Source organism: Lygodium microphyllum, chromosome 27, assembly GCF_053477565.2.
Source record: "Lygodium microphyllum isolate KBCC chromosome 27, Lygodium_microphyllum_v1.1.10, whole genome shotgun sequence".
Classification (NCBI taxonomy): domain Eukaryota; kingdom Viridiplantae; phylum Streptophyta; class Polypodiopsida; order Schizaeales; family Lygodiaceae; genus Lygodium; species Lygodium microphyllum.
Window position 1 is genome coordinate 39,184,534 of NC_141161.1, and position 17,651 is coordinate 39,202,184.

Sequence of the window (17,651 nt, forward strand, 5' to 3'; positions counted from 1 at the left end):
GATAAAATTTCTTGCTCCAGATGTGCTTGGTGTCGATGCTTTTTGTCAAGTTATATGGCTAGGACATCCATGCATTGCTCCATAATTGATTTGGGAAGTGGCGAAGGTGAATCAAAATTGGCCATAACAGACAGACCTTCTTGAGACATCTTGATTACTTGTGACTTATAAGGTGAGAAAGTTGGTCAATAGGAATTTGTTGTTGTTGAAGAAACGCCTTGCCCATGATGATGGAAATTTTGCATTTGAACATAAAGCAAGAGAATAGCATTTTGGGAGAATTTATATGTGGATAGGTAAAGATTGGCAATAATTTTTGACGTGAGAGGCTGCATAGGAACCATCTCTCTTGCAGGCACTAAGTCAATTGTGCCTTGTGCAGACCAGGGAGATCAACATGTAGCATGGTGTAGAACGAAAGTAAATTGGCTTGAGTAAGGAGTAGTAACTAAGGCTTGAATAAGCCTTTAAAAAAAAACTTGACGAATACATCTAGGAGTATTTCGTTGAATCAGCCATTGGTTGGAAAAAAAAGCTCCCCACGAAAGTTAAATAAAAAAAGAGCTTAAGCTTTGTAGAGCTTAAGCTAGGTTTAAGCTTCTTGATCCTAATTAGGCTTTTGGTTAACTCAAAAGCTCCAAGACAAGTAGAAACATGGCGCCATCATGGGAGGGTGGGAGATTTCAATGATTGACAAATCTGGAGAATTTCCACGCAAAGATAGAAAAAGCCCACTGCCGATCAATGGGTCTAATCATTATGATGCATACATGGTGAGCACCTTATGTGTGCAAAGAGAGTGCTCACCACAACTCCCAAAATACCAATTTAGCAAGCATGGAACTCCGTGTGTAATCACCTTCAACATTGGTGCAACAACTGCTCAAATTTCTTGTAATATGTTTGTCTGCTGTTTTCCTCTTTTGAAAACATATACTAGGAACTAGTAACGGGCCCGCCGGGCCGGGCCGACAGTCGTCGCTTCCAAAAATATGGCTGTCCTTCCAGATCGGGTATATATATGCATGTGTATGTGCATATATACATATACGCATATGCTCCTATCATGCACAGACAAGCCGACCTATGGGTGCACTGCTCGTCCTCCCAAGATGAGTTTCCCTCGTCAAGCTGCAGCACGAGTTAATTTTCTCCCTTCGAATTTATCTCTCCGTTAAAACCAGGTTCTGTCGTAAGACTTTTCATTAGGTAGCGCGAGATCTTTCACGAACACACTTCAGAGATGGCGGTTCTTCTCAACACAAGCCTTGGCGACATTGTAATTGATCTGTATACCGACCAGTGTCCTCTCTCATCCAAGAATTTTCTCAAACTTTGCAAGTAAGTGAGCGTGCGCATAGCGTCTGTTTCCTGTGATTTTAGAATATTGACCTCATTGTAAATGATTTGGGTCCATCTTCAGCTTCTGTTTACGGTAACTTCACTTTGTGAAACGGGCCAGAGAGAGAGAGAGAGTGTGCTGGGGTGGATTGGGGCGAAGGAGGGAGGGAGTCCCGTGATTAGCTGAACTCAGCTGAATATGCAGAGCTAACATATTGACAAAATGCTCAAGCTACCTTGTGGCTTTGATGTAGGATCAAATATTACAACAACTGTGTTTTTCACTCGGTTCAAAAGGATTTCATTGCCCAAACTGGCGATCCAACTGGAACAGGATCTGGTGGAGACTCAATATACAAGTAGATTTTTGCATTCATAGTTCTAGTAGGCATGCTAGGTTTTTAAGGGTTTTGATGATGTGCTAATCTGATAACGTCCCAACTCTTCACAGGTTTTTGTATGGAGAGCAAGCCAGATTCTTCAATGATGAAATTCATCCAGAACTCAAGCATGATAAAGTTGGGAAAGTAGCAATGGCGAGTGCAGGAGAAAATCTCAATGCATCCCAGGTTAGCTTTTTCTTCAAGGTCTCCTCTCTAGGTTTTCACGTGCTACAGATGTCATCACCATGAATACGAACCCCCTAAACCCAGGAGGCAAATCTAAATCAATGAAGTCTATTTTCAGCTGATGTGCACATGTCCTCCATGATGATGACTAAAAGAGAGTCCTAATTGCATCCTCTCAAGGTTTTTCTCACAAAGAGATGTACAATCTTATTAGACAACTATTGAGAAGATTCGTGTTGCAAACTCTCTAGTTGAAAAGATTGGCCATGGTAAACAATGACAAGACTAGTTTTGTGCCGTTTGGCAAGAGAGATTTAGAGTAGTTAGGTTGTTGTGTTTTGCTAGAAGAGAGTTTTGGGTTTCTCCCATGATTACCATGGCTTTTCGTAGATTCATTGATAACTATAGAAGGAAGTTTAGGGTTTTGGCTTGGTTCAAGGACCAATGTTGGTATAGTTATTGGAGCCTTGCTATTGTGGCAATCAAAGCAGGTGTATCATCATGATGTTGTTTGTAATAGCAAGGAAGGCCAAAGACCATGATGAGGTGGTTAGTTTTAAAGTTAGTGTACTTGGAGTTAACTTGCACTATTGGCCATGATGGACTGATGGGGTGAAACATGGGTCGTTGAATAGGTGACACTCAAGATGGACATACATATGATGATGATGAATTTCTTGACGATGTGTCTTGATGTCTGGGGTGACTATAATATATGTTGTGTTGATGTGCATATTGATATGGAGTTAATAGTAGAGGGGCATTTTGCATTCATGGTGGACACTCACAAGATACCTTCCTTCACACATGCGCCATTATTTGAAGGATACTACAGTTTACGTTTGCAGCCTTTTGGCTTTTGGGATTTGTGTCTGCAGCCGAGGCCATCTTCCTGACGACCAAGGTTTGTACTTCTGTCCCTTGATAGTTGGTGATTATCTTTCTCATCTCTGATGGCATTAGAGGATTGTGGTCAACTGTCCTTTGCCTTATGGTGATTATCGATAGCCCATCGACTGAAGGACTTCGTCTCTCTCCCTTCACTGTGTAGATTCCCCATAGGTATTGCCGCTTGATTCAAATAGGAAGGTGCAGTCATCTTCTGAGCTTTGACTCCACTGTATCAACTTTTCTTCTCATAGTATCATTCAGTGCATCATCACCATATTCTTGTGTTTACGAGTCTCTCTTCTCTTAGAGTGTTTGTTGTATACAGTTTGTATTTCTTTCTACAAACCCTACTCTCTTTGCACCGTTGCATATCTTGACATGGCATCAGAACGCAGGAGCTTAGAGAGCTAAAAACCCTATTTATTAGAGAAAGCAAATATAGATTGCGGCTCGGCATCATCTAGTGATTTTCCCCTTCATTTCTGCTGCATCACTAGGAGACAGGGAAACCCTTTTCTTCCTCTCCCTTCCCCACCCTTCCTTTTATAGGTTGACACTCTGATGCTATGACTTCTCCACAAGTAGATGGCCAAACCGCTGGGTGCTCCTCTTGGCATCCTTGACCTCCCACCAATGCTTGCCGACATGGACCTTTTCTCCCTACACCATTGGAGTATATGCGTCTATCTCCAAGTACTTGCGTCACCTCTCCCTTCTAGGCTATAGAGTTTATTCTGCACCGGCTTGTAGACTTTTATGCTCAAGGCAATAAGACACATCCAATGTGCACTAAGTCCTATTGAGCAAAAGGAGGAATGCTAGGTGCCATGGCCTCCTCGCGATTGCCGCAATGCTCTATTGAGGTTGCTTCTACTTCTTCTAGGATTTCAAGAATGCCACCTTGACAACTTGTGGTTTTTGCAGTCTGCTCCATCGTGAGATAGTGATTGTTGGCTACTATCCTTTCGACAGTCCGCTCGAGATAGTGGTTGTTCAACACTCTTCTTTACTTCAGCTCCTCACTTCAGTTGTTGCCTACCCTTGGCTCAGTATGAGAGACATCAGTTGTTGCCTACTCCATTGAGAGACATCAGTTGTTGCCTACCCTTGGCTCAGTATGAGCTTCGCCTGTTCCCACCCTCGACTACTTAGGTTTGAAAGGCCACCTCTAGAACTTCTTCGACATCTTTCACACCCCAGATACCTTCTTCGGCACAATTGGTGGCCATTTCTTTGTCATGAGATGCTTTGGAGTCCATAATCCTAAGTTTTTAGATTCCCTCTCTCTTGTAGAGGGGGATGTACTCTCTGCCCCCAGAGGAGGCTCCTACCTCTTCTTCAGCTTTAGAGGGGGCCCCTGTATCTCCACCGTCAGAGGGGGCACCTACTCGTCATGAAGTTCTTCCCCACCATTTCCTCTTTGGGGATGGTTGTCTTTGAGTAGTCATTTCTCCTATTGATATCGAGGATCTTCAGGTACCACCTAGCTTGGGGCCTTGGAGGTTTAGTTGTGACGTGGTGATGAGGCCTTTGAATTCCTTTTAGCATGGAGTTACAGAGGTAGCGGCTTCTCTCCCAAGGTGAAGTCAGATTCTACAGTTCATCTTGTCTAGTGTTCCTTGCTACAGGTTACCTTTTAGGTGGAAATAATGGATCTTCGGGATCCTCTACATTTTCTTTGTATCTCTCTTCGCTTCTCTTTCTTCATTCCTTTTTGGGGCAATGACTTTTTCAGTTTCCACACTTTAGTTAGGGTTTTGCATTGACAACCCCTGCCCTGATTTTTCTCAGCCTTGGCCTCTTTGACATGTGACTTGGCATCAATGTCCTGGAACCTTGCATCTTTTCCACGCAGCAATGCATCAACTGTAGGAGTAGTTTCTATGAGCTGAGACATGCTAGAAACAATGATGTTTATGCAAAAATCCTGTATACCCTTTGGGAAACCACAAACATACTTCTCCACTTCTTATGGAGGGGTATTGACCTCCACTTCTCATGGAGGGGTGCTGATCGATAATAAGTAATGGGCAACAAAGCATCCCATAACTTAGTATTGTATTGATCCAAGTTCTTGCAATCCTTAGAATCCAACTGATTCCATGTTGTCATAATGTCAAAGGTACTTATCAACCAATTTGAAGTGAACATTTGCTTAAACTTGATCCAAGTGGTAGGTGCCTTTCCTTGAGTGCATGTAGACCATCACTGCAATGCATTTCCCTTCAAGAATGTGGCTGCCTTGCGTATGTTAGATACCTTTGTGAAGTTGCCTCTAGAATAGGTTGCATAAAACTACTGAATAAAAGTAAGTGCTTTCAGTCTATCTTGTGCACCAGTGAAAGGCTTAAACTTCACACATTTGCCACCTTCATCATAGTCCTTTGGTTGTTCTATCGGTGTCAAATTATCATAAATAGGCTGCTGCAAAAAGGGTACATTTGTTGTATTTACATGAAAACCAATACTATCAGATGCACTTTCACCAAATTCTTCTGCTCTAGCAATCCCTATGGGTGTAGATACATGCTCATACGGCCCACTTTGTGCCCCAAGCATCATGCCTATGCTGCCATACATGGGATTATGCATTCCTTTTGCATGACCTGGATGCATTGGATGTTGTAAGCCATGCATTGGTTGCTGCGTACCATAGGGATTTGTGCCATACATTCTTGTAGGCAGTGTGTGTCCAACCATAGTATGAAAAATGGTGCCTCCACCAAAGTATCCTTGCTACCCCATGCTTACATTTGCATGAATACCTTGCTGTCCATCCTCCCATGGATTGGCACTACCAAGCTGGCCATACATTTACACTTGTTGTCCCATGGTTGCTAATTGTTTGTGCTCATCAAGCTTTTTGGGCTCTTCCAAAGAAGGCTTAGGCATCTCCTACGGTTTTTTTGACTGTCTCTCGAAGCTTAAGAAGTGGTCTTCTTCTCTTTGCCTTGGCTGTACTTCCTTTGAGTGTTCAAGAATCGAGTAAATCGGGGATCCTTTGCCAATTCAGCAAAGAGTTTTACTACTGTTTACATCTGATCCTTTTCATCGAATTGTTCAGCCTCTTGCTGGTCATGAGCCTCTTGATGCATAGGAGTGCGAAGATTTGGGTCATTTCCCACGTCTCAGCTTGCTGTCCATGCTAAGAACCATGTCCAACATTAATCATTGCATTTCCCCCTTCACCACATGAATGACTTGTTAGAAGAAGTGGTGTAGCAATGGAAGCATAAACATATGCTGTAATAAACTGCTGAAGCACAAGATAAAAGAGAGAGGGAAAGAAAGAACATTGAAGAACACAATACAGATGAGAACTCAGATGTATGCTCAGGAAATGGAATCCATATATGAGACACGAGACAGTCGCATACAATAGTGAGTCACTAGCTGCATGGGCACCGACATTGGCTCCTCTCCACACGAGACCTCTAGGTGGTGAACTAACTAATTGAGAGTCGTCCAGAATATATAGGCATGAATAATGCCATAAAACATGTCAGGTTGACTAACATTATCGATTGGCAGCAATAAATGCTACACAATAAAAATGCCTAAAATATCTACATAATGTGCCTAGCCCACAATACATGCTCAGACTCACACGAGTTGACATACTCTACTAATACTCTCTCTCAGATCATGGGTGATCTAATACAATACAATGATACAATGATAAATGACTCATCACAGTCTATACAACATAGAACCTCCAAGTAGAACCATGGATACCCAGGCAGTGGGTGATCAAGCCACCACCAAGGTGCCTTGGAGAGAACCTGATGTCGATGTCGATTGTACCAGCTCTTGAAGATAGAGAAGATCATAGCAGCTCTTAATGTTTGCCAACAATGCCATGGATGTAGCACATGTGACCATCTTGTCACCAATGCCGCAGCGCAGAAATGACCATGGATCCCCATCCTTTGGCCAGACTGCCAAAGTGTCCCCTCATGTGCGCTCCAAACGAAAGCCACCCGTTCTCTGTTAAATAACCAGCCCATCATGAACTTGGATGTCAAGTTCTAGGATTTGAACTTGCCAGACTTCAGTCAATGTGTCAGGGACATCTCTCTTTGAATCCTGTGCATCTATATAGAAATATAGATGAGGCACGGCTGCCCCATCGCACCACCCTCTCATACTCCCCCTTTGGCATTGGAGAGTCATAAGGGATGATCTCATCACCACCACTAGAAAGGAGCTAAGGAAGGGGCCACCAAGCCCTTCACACGATCCGAGGAAGATGATCCTTTCTCCGCCTTGGATTTTGCCTTGGCCGGAGGATCTGAGTCAGAATCTGAGGCAGATGATGACTCGTCGGAGAAGTCCGCATCTCACTGTCTTTTGCTCCTTTTTCTTACTGGAAGTTGCTAACTCTTTGCAACCCTTTCGCAAATGGCCCTTCTTGCCACAGTGGTAACATTGGGCCTTCGACTTCTTCGTGTTTGAATCCCTCTCTGAAGCTTCAAGAGCCTCACTAGAATCTCCATAATGTGACGGAAGCTGCCCCTATAGTCGCAAAGTCGCTTCATGCTCAAGCAACATCGAGGACATATGAAGAAAACCAACAGGAGTCGTAGATGTCTGTGCTCGTAAAGCATTCGCCACTCCATCAAACTCCAAAGGAAGCTTGTAGAGTATTGTACCAACAAGATGTGCCTCTAATAGGGCAGATTGCATAGTTCCAAGCTAGTTGTGGATTTGGGTAACTCGAAGTAGGAATGATTGGATCGTATCTTTGGGTAACTCGAAGTAAGAATGATTGGATTGTATCTTTGGGCTTAAACTTTAGTTGCTGGAGCTAGCCATAGAGAGTAAGAGCCCTCATGGTGGAAGGAGCCTTGTATATTAGTTGCAACTTTGACCATACATCTGAAGTTGTCCTGCAAGAGGTGGCTGTTGGTAGGACTTCTTTAGAAATATATCGAAGTAAGGCCGAGTAAGCACAGGCATCATTCGGATCCCATGTAAGCACTGCTTCCTCATAGTTGTCTTCATCAAAATCAGTTGGAATAGGAGAAGGCCATTGAGGACATTTGTAACCAACCTTTCTCCTCGGATATGGTGGTAAATAACCTGATTAAGCACTATTTACAGCAATTAACAAATTCACAAAACTGAAATGCACACTTTACCATATAATCTTGGACATTAGACACCGTGTTGGCCCCAAAACTGCGCCCCTTTCGGTATTTATTTAACTTAATTGAAGAAGAAGTTGATGTACAATGGGATTCTCCCAATCCCTTTCGGTATTCCAACTCTCATTGCTGTTTAAAACGACCAGCAAGTCTTCAATCTGATTTACCCCTTGATTTGGCCAATCAATTGGCCTTCACCCGCTTTGATGGAGATGGAAAATGCCCCAAATTCAATGATTGGTTGGTCCCTCCACTTGAATAGGATAAAAACAGCTTCAGGCCTGTTGAATCCAAGTCTTGGAGCTTTTCATTTTTGGCATGCTTTCCAAGGTTGTTGCTAAACCCTAATTTTTGCTTTGCAAAATAGGGTTTACAATAAAGAAATCTGAAATTTCTCAACCTTTGGTGATCTCAATGCTGTAATCTTTGGAGCAAGGCTGTAGAAAGGCTGGGATACGAGAGAGAATGTTGAGGAGAGAGAGAATTGAGACTTTCTTCTCGAAGAACTGAAGAAAATCTGTCGTTTACTGCTATTGCTGTCTCAACAGCTTGTAGATGCAAAGAACTGAAGAAAATCAGTCATTTACTGCTGCAGCCCTGTCTCAACAGCCTGTAGATGGTGTCATCTGCTGTTGATTGGTCTTCTCCTGCCCCTGGCTACCTCATAAGGTTCTCCAATGGCTGCAAATCCGACCACCATCTCCTCCCTCTCTCTTGTAGGCTAAATATATTAAAAATGCCTATCTCTAGTTTCTAAAGACGTTTTTTAGTCTTACATGGGCATTTTTGACAAGTGGTAGCCTTCCCAAATGGTTTTTCTAGCATTATCCATAATTAAATATTAATTTTCAATCTTTAAATAGTGAAAATTAATCTAATAATTATTTTGGTGCCCTGAAAAATAATCTGACTGGCTAATAATTAAATTGGCTAGGCAACTTCCATTCCCGAGTGTCTCTGTGCCATCTTTGACCATCAGATTGGTGTTAGGTATCATTAAACGCCACTTTCCTAGTGTCACCAACTGACACTTACGGCCAAATGAATGACTTGGGCCAACAACTGGCACCAGATACCACCAAGGACCTGTGCAGCATAACTTATAGCAACTTTTGCCTTTGACATTCCGTGATTTTCTCGGGTCTTGGGCTCATAAATTTACTCTAACCCCAGTTAAGCCTCACATGTGCGACATTTACTTAACTATGTGATTAAACATTGATCCACATATTAAGTCAAGTTTCAAAAATACATGTCCTCATGATACCCCTCCCACTTAAAATCCTTGCAATTGTCCTTTATTGCACTGCCAAATGCATCAAAAGCAAAATAGTGGATTGGAATTCACAAGGCATCATAGTTAACACAACATTGCGCACTGTTGCTCAACCATTCCATATGCCCAACCCATGCTGAAAATTACCAACCAATCATAACATAACATATGACTCACAAAGTATCTAAAAAACATTACCATATTATCGTGTGACATGTCTATTTCTCATGAGCTCAACTCATTTGGCAAAAGCAAACCATAGCATAGCATAACCAAGTATAAACCATGGCTAAAACATCAATGACATCATTACATATGTTGTTGTCCATGAAACCAGATGTGAACCATTGAAAATTGAGCATAATTTGAGCAGAAACTCATCACTTGCTGCTCTGAGAACTGATCACAAACTGCTGCAAATGTGACCCCAAATTGATCACAAACTCATTACAAAAATTGACCAACAATCAATGCAAAAACTGATTTTAAAAGTGACCATAAACAGCTCTCGAGCTGATCTGAGCTGAAACTGATCAGAATTTGTCTCAAAATTGAGGCAAAATTCATGCTAAATTGATCATAAGTTGATGGAAAAGTATAGTTCTAGTGCTCGGGTGAAGCATCAAGTAATACTCCGGCCCTTGCTTTACTGAACTTGATGGGAGCCCGAACTAATGTCGGATCTAACTGAAAGGCATCTAGGTAAAGCTCCAACAACCGAGGATGGTCTGCCAAGTCATTCTCTTCCATCCATTTGGCATCCATTGATGAATAATTCTGAGCTTTTACTAAGTATCTCCTGGAAACTTTACCTTTGACTTTTTTTCCCCTTATGTGCCAAAATCTGCTTGGGTACCAAGATCTCATCTAGCTCCTCAACCTCAAGCTGAATTTCAACAGACATATCCTTTGGCACATCACCATGAAAAGGCCTCAACAAACTGACATGAAAGACATTGTGTATCCGCCAATGTGGAGGTAATTTTAGCCGATATGCCACATCGCTGACCTTCTCCAATACCTGGAAGGGGCCATAGTATCTCATACTCAACTTCGGATACAATCTTTCTCTTTCTTTTATCTTTTTCAGCCTTACCTTTTCAAAACATAGCAATACATAATCACCCTCTGTAAACTACAAAGCACGTCTGTGTCGATCAACTACCCTCTTTTACTTTTCTTGCGATCTTTGAAGTGCATATTTTATCTTTGCATAGGTTACATCCAAGTTTTCACATAACAAACAGCCTCAAAGATCTTATTCTTAGTTTGCAGAATAGGTGGTATCTTTTTGCTACCCTCAACCAACTCAAATGGGGCTTTGCCTGTAGAACTATGCATTGTTGTTATAAGCAAACTCAACCAAGGGCAAATACTACTTCCATTGTGTCTTGTGGTCTGAAACATAGCACCTCAAAAGATCCAACCCTGTGGAATTTGCTTCCGTAGAGACTGACCATCTGTTTGCGGATGGAAGGATGGTAGCACCTCAAAAGATCCAACCGTGTGGAATTTACTTTCTCAGAGTGACCATCTGTTTGCGAATGGAAGGATGGTGAGAATTTCAGTGTAGTACCCATTTTCTCAAACAACCCTTTCCAAAATAAATTAGTCATTCGGGGGTCTTGATCACTAATGATCGACTTTGGCATACCATGATACTTAAAGATGTGCTACAAAAACAATCGTGCCATATGATTAGACTTTATTTTCTTCCTCACCGGAATGAAATGGGCTTGTTTGCTAAACCTGCAAATGATATTCCATATCCCATCATCTCCTGTAGGTGTCTTAGGAAGCTCAAAAATAAAGTCCATTGCAATGCTCTGCTAAGACCGATCTGGAATAGGCAAGGGTTGCAACAAGCCCGACATCTTTTGCCTATCATGCTTTACCTTCTGGCACATATGATGTATGTCTTAACAAATCGTTCCACATCATGCTTCAAAGCTGGCCAATAAAAGAAATGCTCTATTGCCTTGACCGTGGCATCAATACCTTTGTGTCGTGCATACGGAGGAGCATGACTTTCAATGATAACTCTAGGCCTTAACTACTTTGTGATACATAGTCGTCCATGCATCATCAGAAATCCATCTCTTAGCACAAAGTGTTTATGCCTTTGGCCATTGCAAAGCTGATCATAAACATTAGCAAAGTCCGAATCAGCAACATATTGCTCTTTCATGGCATTCAACTCTGTGTGATAAACCATGCTGATGGCTGAAATTTGTGGCTTACCTGACAGTGTATCAACCACAACATTCTTTTTACCATCAATATGTACAATTTGAAAATGAAACAGAGAGAAAATTTGCCCATCTCATATGCTTCTCTGACAACTTTGTTTGCGTTAGAAGGTACCTCAAAGTTTGATGGTTTGTCTGCACTATAAAATCAGCCCCCAACAAATAATGTTTCCACGTAGACAGTGCATGAATTACAGCCAAGAGCTCGACCTATAAATTCTTTTCTATATCATGGAGAATTTCTCTCTCATAAGCCACAACTCGGCCGTCCTGCATAAGAACAACCCCAATGCTGTTACCACATGTATCACATTGAACTATGAATGACTTCCTTAGATCGGACAATACAAGCACAAGATCTAAAGTCATCTTTTTCCTTGAACTTTTCAAATGCTGAAATTTCCACTGTTGTCCATCTAAATGGCACATCTTTCTTTTGCAAGGCATGCAATGGAGATGTAATTTCAGCAAACCCGCGCACATACTTCCTGTAGTAAGAACATAAACCCAAGAAGCTGTGGATCTCATGCACATTCCTCAAAGGTAGCCATGATTGTATTGCCTCAATCTTTGTAGGGTCCATGTGAATACCATTAATCGATACAATATGCCCCAAAAAGTGGTTTTTCATGCAAGAAGAATTCACTTTTCTTGTCATTGATAACTAGCCTATGCTCATGCAGTTCATTGAACACAATGTCCAAGTGTTTTCTATGCTCTGCCTTGTTCTTTGAATAGACAATCATGTCATCAAAGAAAGTGCCCACAAATCCTCTATGTGGTTTGAAGATACGATCCACCATTTGATTAAAAGTGGCAGGAGCATTCATAAATCCAAAAGGCATAACAAAAAACTTATATAATCCAAAAGATGTCCTAAAAGTTGTCTTAGACACATCTTCTGGTCTAATGCATATCTGACGATATCCACTTTTCAAATCTATACGGCTAAATATGGCTGCCCCTTGCAATCTATCCATAACATCATCAATCCGAGGAATTGGAAAGCAATTCTTTGTTGTGATTTTGTTCAGAGCACGATAATCAATGCACATACGCCATGAACCATTCTTTTTTTGCACCAAAAGCACAAGAGAACAAAAAGGAGATGAGCTGGGTTGAATTAGCCATTTTTCTAATAGCTCATTTACCTGACTCATTATCTCCTCTTGTTGGGCTACACTGACTCTGTAGGGTGGCTTATTAGGTGGGCTACTTCCAAGGATAAGATCTATGCCATGAACTTTTGGCCTTTCAGGCGGTAGCTGCCTTGGAAGTGACTGAGAGAAGCAATTAGCATACAATTTCAAAAATGACATGCGATCCTTCTCTAACTTAGACATGTTCCCAATATTCTCACTATCGTCTTTATCCTTAATAAAAATCAAGTATGCTGAAAGGTGATTTTTCATTACTTTAGAAATGGCAACTGCAGATACAATAGGGACATATTCACATTTCAACTTTACATCAAGTGTGAGTACCTTTCCTTTATGTTGAATAGTGATCCTTTTTGCACGAGAATCAATCACTGCATGCATATGGTGACACCATGGCATACCAAGCAATACATCACAACCCTCAAGTGGAGCAATGAAGAACTTTTCGCTGTCCACATATTCTTGTATATGCAATAGAAGCTTTCCAATGAGCGGTGTGACAAACTCTGTATGGTCTTTACATGCCATTCCAACTTCCCCCATGGGTCCCATCTCATCCTCTCTGATGCCTAGACGGGCGGCCATGTTAACAGAGATGAAGTTAGCTCGTGCACCATTATCAAGGAAAATCAGTGCATGCTGATCCCTAATTTTGCCCCATGCTGTGCACAACTTAGTAGCATCATCATGGGGTTGATCACTAACAACATTGGGCACCAATCCCACTGATGTTTTGGGCTTCTTTCCTTTAGAATCTCCTTGATTTTTTGATTTTCTAGATTGCTGCCTATTGGGACAGTCCCTTGCAATGTGACTCTCCTGTTCACAAATAAAACATTTATTTGCAGCCATTAATTCCCTACATTGTGCCAATGTTTTTGAGCCCTTTCTTTGTTGTTTTGGCTTCTTTTCAGGCTGATTTTCAGATCTGTCCCTTTTCTCAGTCTTAAACAACTTTTCATTCGGCTTTTCCCCACTCTCTAGGAAGCCCGAATTCTTCCCATGTAGCAAAGCATCGGCTGTAGCAAGAGTCTCTATGAGCTGAGACATGCTAGACACCGTGGATTTAATGCAAAAATCCCAGATCTCTCTGGGCAGCCCACAAGCATATTTTTTCACTTGCTCATGAAGGGGTATGGGGCGATAAGAAGTAATAGGCAGCAATGCATCCCAAAACTTCTTATTATATTGATCCAAATTCTTACATTCCTTAGCATCCAACTTATTCCAAGTTGTCATGATGTCCACCTCAAGGGTACTTGTCAACCAATTCCATGTAAACATTTGCTTGAATTGTACCCACATTGACGGTACTCTACCTTGCATCAAAAGAGTGGGCCACCATTGTAATGCATTTCCTTTCAAGAAAGTGGCTGCCTTTCGAATCTTTGAGGCCTCCATGAAGCGCACCCACCCTCCCCCCGGCGTTGAATAGGCTACATCAAATTGTTGAATGAAAGTCAAAGCTTTGAGCCTATCTTGTACACTGCTGAAGGACTCAAACTTCACTGCTTTTCCACCCTCACCATAGTCTTTTGTTGCTCCTTTGGGTGTCAAGCTATCATATGCTGGCTACTGCAAAAAGGGTGCATTTGTTGAATTTACATCAAAACAATGCCAAACGGAGCATTTCCATGACCAACATTCATTCCTTGAGCCCCATAAGCATTCGAGGGTGCAGATGCAATACCAAATATGCTACTTTGTGCCCCAGGCATCAAGCCAATGCTACCATACATAGGGTTTTGCATATTTCCAGCCATACTCGAATACATTGGGCCTTGCACATACCTTGACTGCCCCATCATAGTATGCATGCCCAGCTGTCCAAATTCCATTGGATTGGCACTACTGTGATGGCCTTGCATTTTCATTTCTTGCCCCATAGATACCGATTGTTTTATTCATTAACATCTTTGGGAGCTTCAAATGAGGGGTTTGGCACTATCTTCGGTGCATCTTGCTATCCTGAAGGTGTAGAAGACGTATTCTTTTTCTTCCCTTTGCTGTCCTTCTTTGGAGCATTCAAAAACGGGTAAATTGAGGATCCTTTGCTAATTCAGCAAAGAGATTTGTTGTTGTCCTCATCCGATTCTTGAAGTGGTCATCAAATTCCTCTTCACTTTGTTGGTCATCAGTCTCCTAATGCCCTGAAGGTTGTGCATCTTATCCAACAACAACATTTTCAGCCTGTTGTTCATGGTTTGAGCCTTGTCCAAGGTTAGGCATTGTATGTACTTCATTCCCATGTGAATGTTCATACTGAGAGGCATCATCATTGCTTGAGTCCATCTCACTGTATGAAGACATATTCTTGTAATTTCTCAGCTGACATTAAAAATCAGTACTAGCACAAAGCTTTAGCTTGCAATTAAGTGCCTTGGGCCTACCAAATCAAGGGAGTGAGTGGTATCCCGACAATGGAACCATGTAACCAGCTTTCCTCCTCGAATAGGGTGAGTAAACCCGTAACTTTCTAGAATGGTCATCAATAAAGGACACAAAATAACGTAAACCACTATGAGTTTTTATTGGCATGGTGCATATGTCATGAGGATGTGAAAATTTGATGCTTTGCTTATGTTTAATTGACATTTGATTAAAGGATTAATCAAATGTGCAATTAAAAGATGCACATGTGTTGCACATGTGAGGTGCAAGCTACTTTTTCAGAGTTGAAGGCCGAAGGACCCTGTGAAAAAGATGGGTGTCAAAGGCAAAAGTTGTAACAAGTTACACTTGTTAGATTCTAGGTGAATTTCAGTGTCAGTTTGCTCCTCGGACCATTAATTGGCCATTAAGTGTCAATGGTGACACTAGGAACTAGGCATTAATTAATGGATTAATGCTTGTCCAAGGGTCAATTAATGCATGGGACCACTTTGGGTTGCAAATGGCCCAGCCAATTAATTTTTGGATGGGCAAGGTCAATTTTCTGGGCATGGATTAAGGGCTGAATTAATTTTCAGAATTAATTAATTTTGAAAATTAATTAAATGGTTGGAAATTGCTGAAAATGGATAAAGAAAGCTGCCACTTGGCAAAACTTTCCCATGCAAGTGGGGGAAAGGCTAAATAGGGCTGAAGGGAGAGGGAAATCTCGTTTTTTCATTTTGGAGCTGTTGGAAAGAGGTGTTGGATTGTTGCTGCCAGCTTTTGGGGCCATTTTCCAGCCATTGAAGATCATTTTGGTGATGGAGATTGCATATTCTTGACCTTGGGAAGTTGACAATTGCTGCTGATGCACTTTCTCCTGAAAATCACAGCCTTTGATGCTCCTATTGTTGTTGGTGCATCCGTTTGTGGCTGGTACAGTAGGGCAGCAACTGATTTTGATCAGTTCTTCGCGACAAATCTCAAAATTTTCTCTCTCTACAGCATTCTCTCATCTCTTTCAGCCTATGCTCAGCCATTCTCAGCAATTCTCAGCCATTCGGAGGAGATCTCAGCTATTTTTGGTGGGCTGATGTGTAATTTCTGCAGTAAACCCTAATTCACAGCAGAAATTAGGGTTTAGCAGCCACCTTGGGATCCGTGCCAGAGATTGAAGGCTCAAGGGACTGAAATCAGCAGCTGATAATTGAAGATTATCAAGGGATTTCAGGAGCCAGCCCATCCCGAATTGATTTGAGGCAGCATTTGGCCAGCCAAGGGCCAAATTGGAGAAGAAGTCCTAGGTGAAACAAGGGGCAAATGACCCAAAAGGCTTGCTGGAAATTTATGACAACAAGAGCAATTGGTTAGCAGGAGGAGATTGAAGAATCTCAAGTTGTACTTCTTCCAATTGAATGAAAGCTAAAGAAATATCGCAAGGGGCGCCAATTTTGGGGCCAATAGGGTGTCTATTGTCCAAGAATGTTATGGTAAAGTGTGTATTTCATTTTATGTGCATTTATTTATTGCTGTAATTAACTCTTAAATCAGGTTATCACCACCCATTCCAAGAAGGAAGGTTGGTTTCATGGTTCCATTGTCGGGATACATCAAATCTCTTGATTTGGTGGGCCCGAGGCACCTGATTGCAAGCCAAAGCTTTGTGCTAGTGCTGATTTTTGTGCTCAGTTGAGAAATTACGGCAACATGTCTTCATATAGTGAGATGGAATCAAGCAGTGATGATGCCTCTCAGTATGGACATTCTCATGGGAATGAAGGAAATGCAATGCCTAATCTTGGACAAGGCTCTCATGATGGACAACAAGCTGAAAATGTTGCTGTTGGGCAAGATGCAGGGCCTTCGAGCCGTCATGAGGTAGATGACGAGCAAAGTGAAGAGGAATTTGATGACCAATTCAAGAATCGGATGAGGACAGCAACAAATCTCTTTGCTGAATTGGCAAAGGATCCTCAGTTCACCTGATTTTTGAATGGTCCGAAGAAGGACAGCAAGGGCAAGAAGAAGAAGTGAACTTCTATACCTTCGGAACAACAAGGTGCATCCACTTGAAGCTCCTAAAGAGGCCAATGAAGCTAAACAGTTGGTACCTATGGGGCAAGGAATGCAAATTCAAGGCCATTATGGAAGTGCCAATCCAATGAATTTTGGACAGCTGGGCATGCATGCTATGATGGGGTAGCCAGGATACTTTGGTGGTAGTACAAATTTTCATGCAATGGTTGGCCAAGGGCCGCATACGGGAATGCATGGCACAAATCCCTATGGTATGCAGCAGCCAATGCATGGTGTGCGAGGTCCATTGTATTCGGATATGACTGGAAATGTGCAAAACCCTATGTATGGTAGCATTGGCTTGATGCCTGGGGCACAAAGTGGAATGTTTGGCAATGCATTTGCACCCCTGAATGCTTATGGGGCTTAAGGAATGACTGCTGGTCATCCAAATGCTTCATTTGGGCTTGGTCATGATGTAAATACAGCAAATGCACCCTTTTTGCAGCAGCCAGTGTATGACAACTTGACTCCCAAAGGGGAAGCAAAAGACTATGATGAGGATGGAAAAGCAGTGAAGTTTGAGTCCTTCAGTGGTGCACAAGATAGGCTGAAAGCTTTGACCTTCA

General features: G+C 42.0%; 1 protein-coding gene across 1 annotated transcript in view; it reads left to right on the forward strand.

Annotated features, from left to right (window-relative positions):
- Nucleotides 1-865: 865 nt before the first annotated feature.
- The window catches only part of CYP59 (cyclophilin 59), a gene marked incomplete at its 3' end in the record, with an annotated part of 41,962 nt that continues 25,176 nt past the window's right edge, over nucleotides 866-17,651 (forward strand). The window contains exons 1-3 of the mRNA XM_087669127.1: nucleotides 866-1,341; nucleotides 1,596-1,700; nucleotides 1,793-1,910. Of these exons, the coding sequence (XP_087525253.1) occupies nucleotides 1,244-1,341; nucleotides 1,596-1,700; nucleotides 1,793-1,910 (321 nt within the window). The remainder of the gene's footprint in view (nucleotides 1,342-1,595; nucleotides 1,701-1,792; nucleotides 1,911-17,651) is intronic.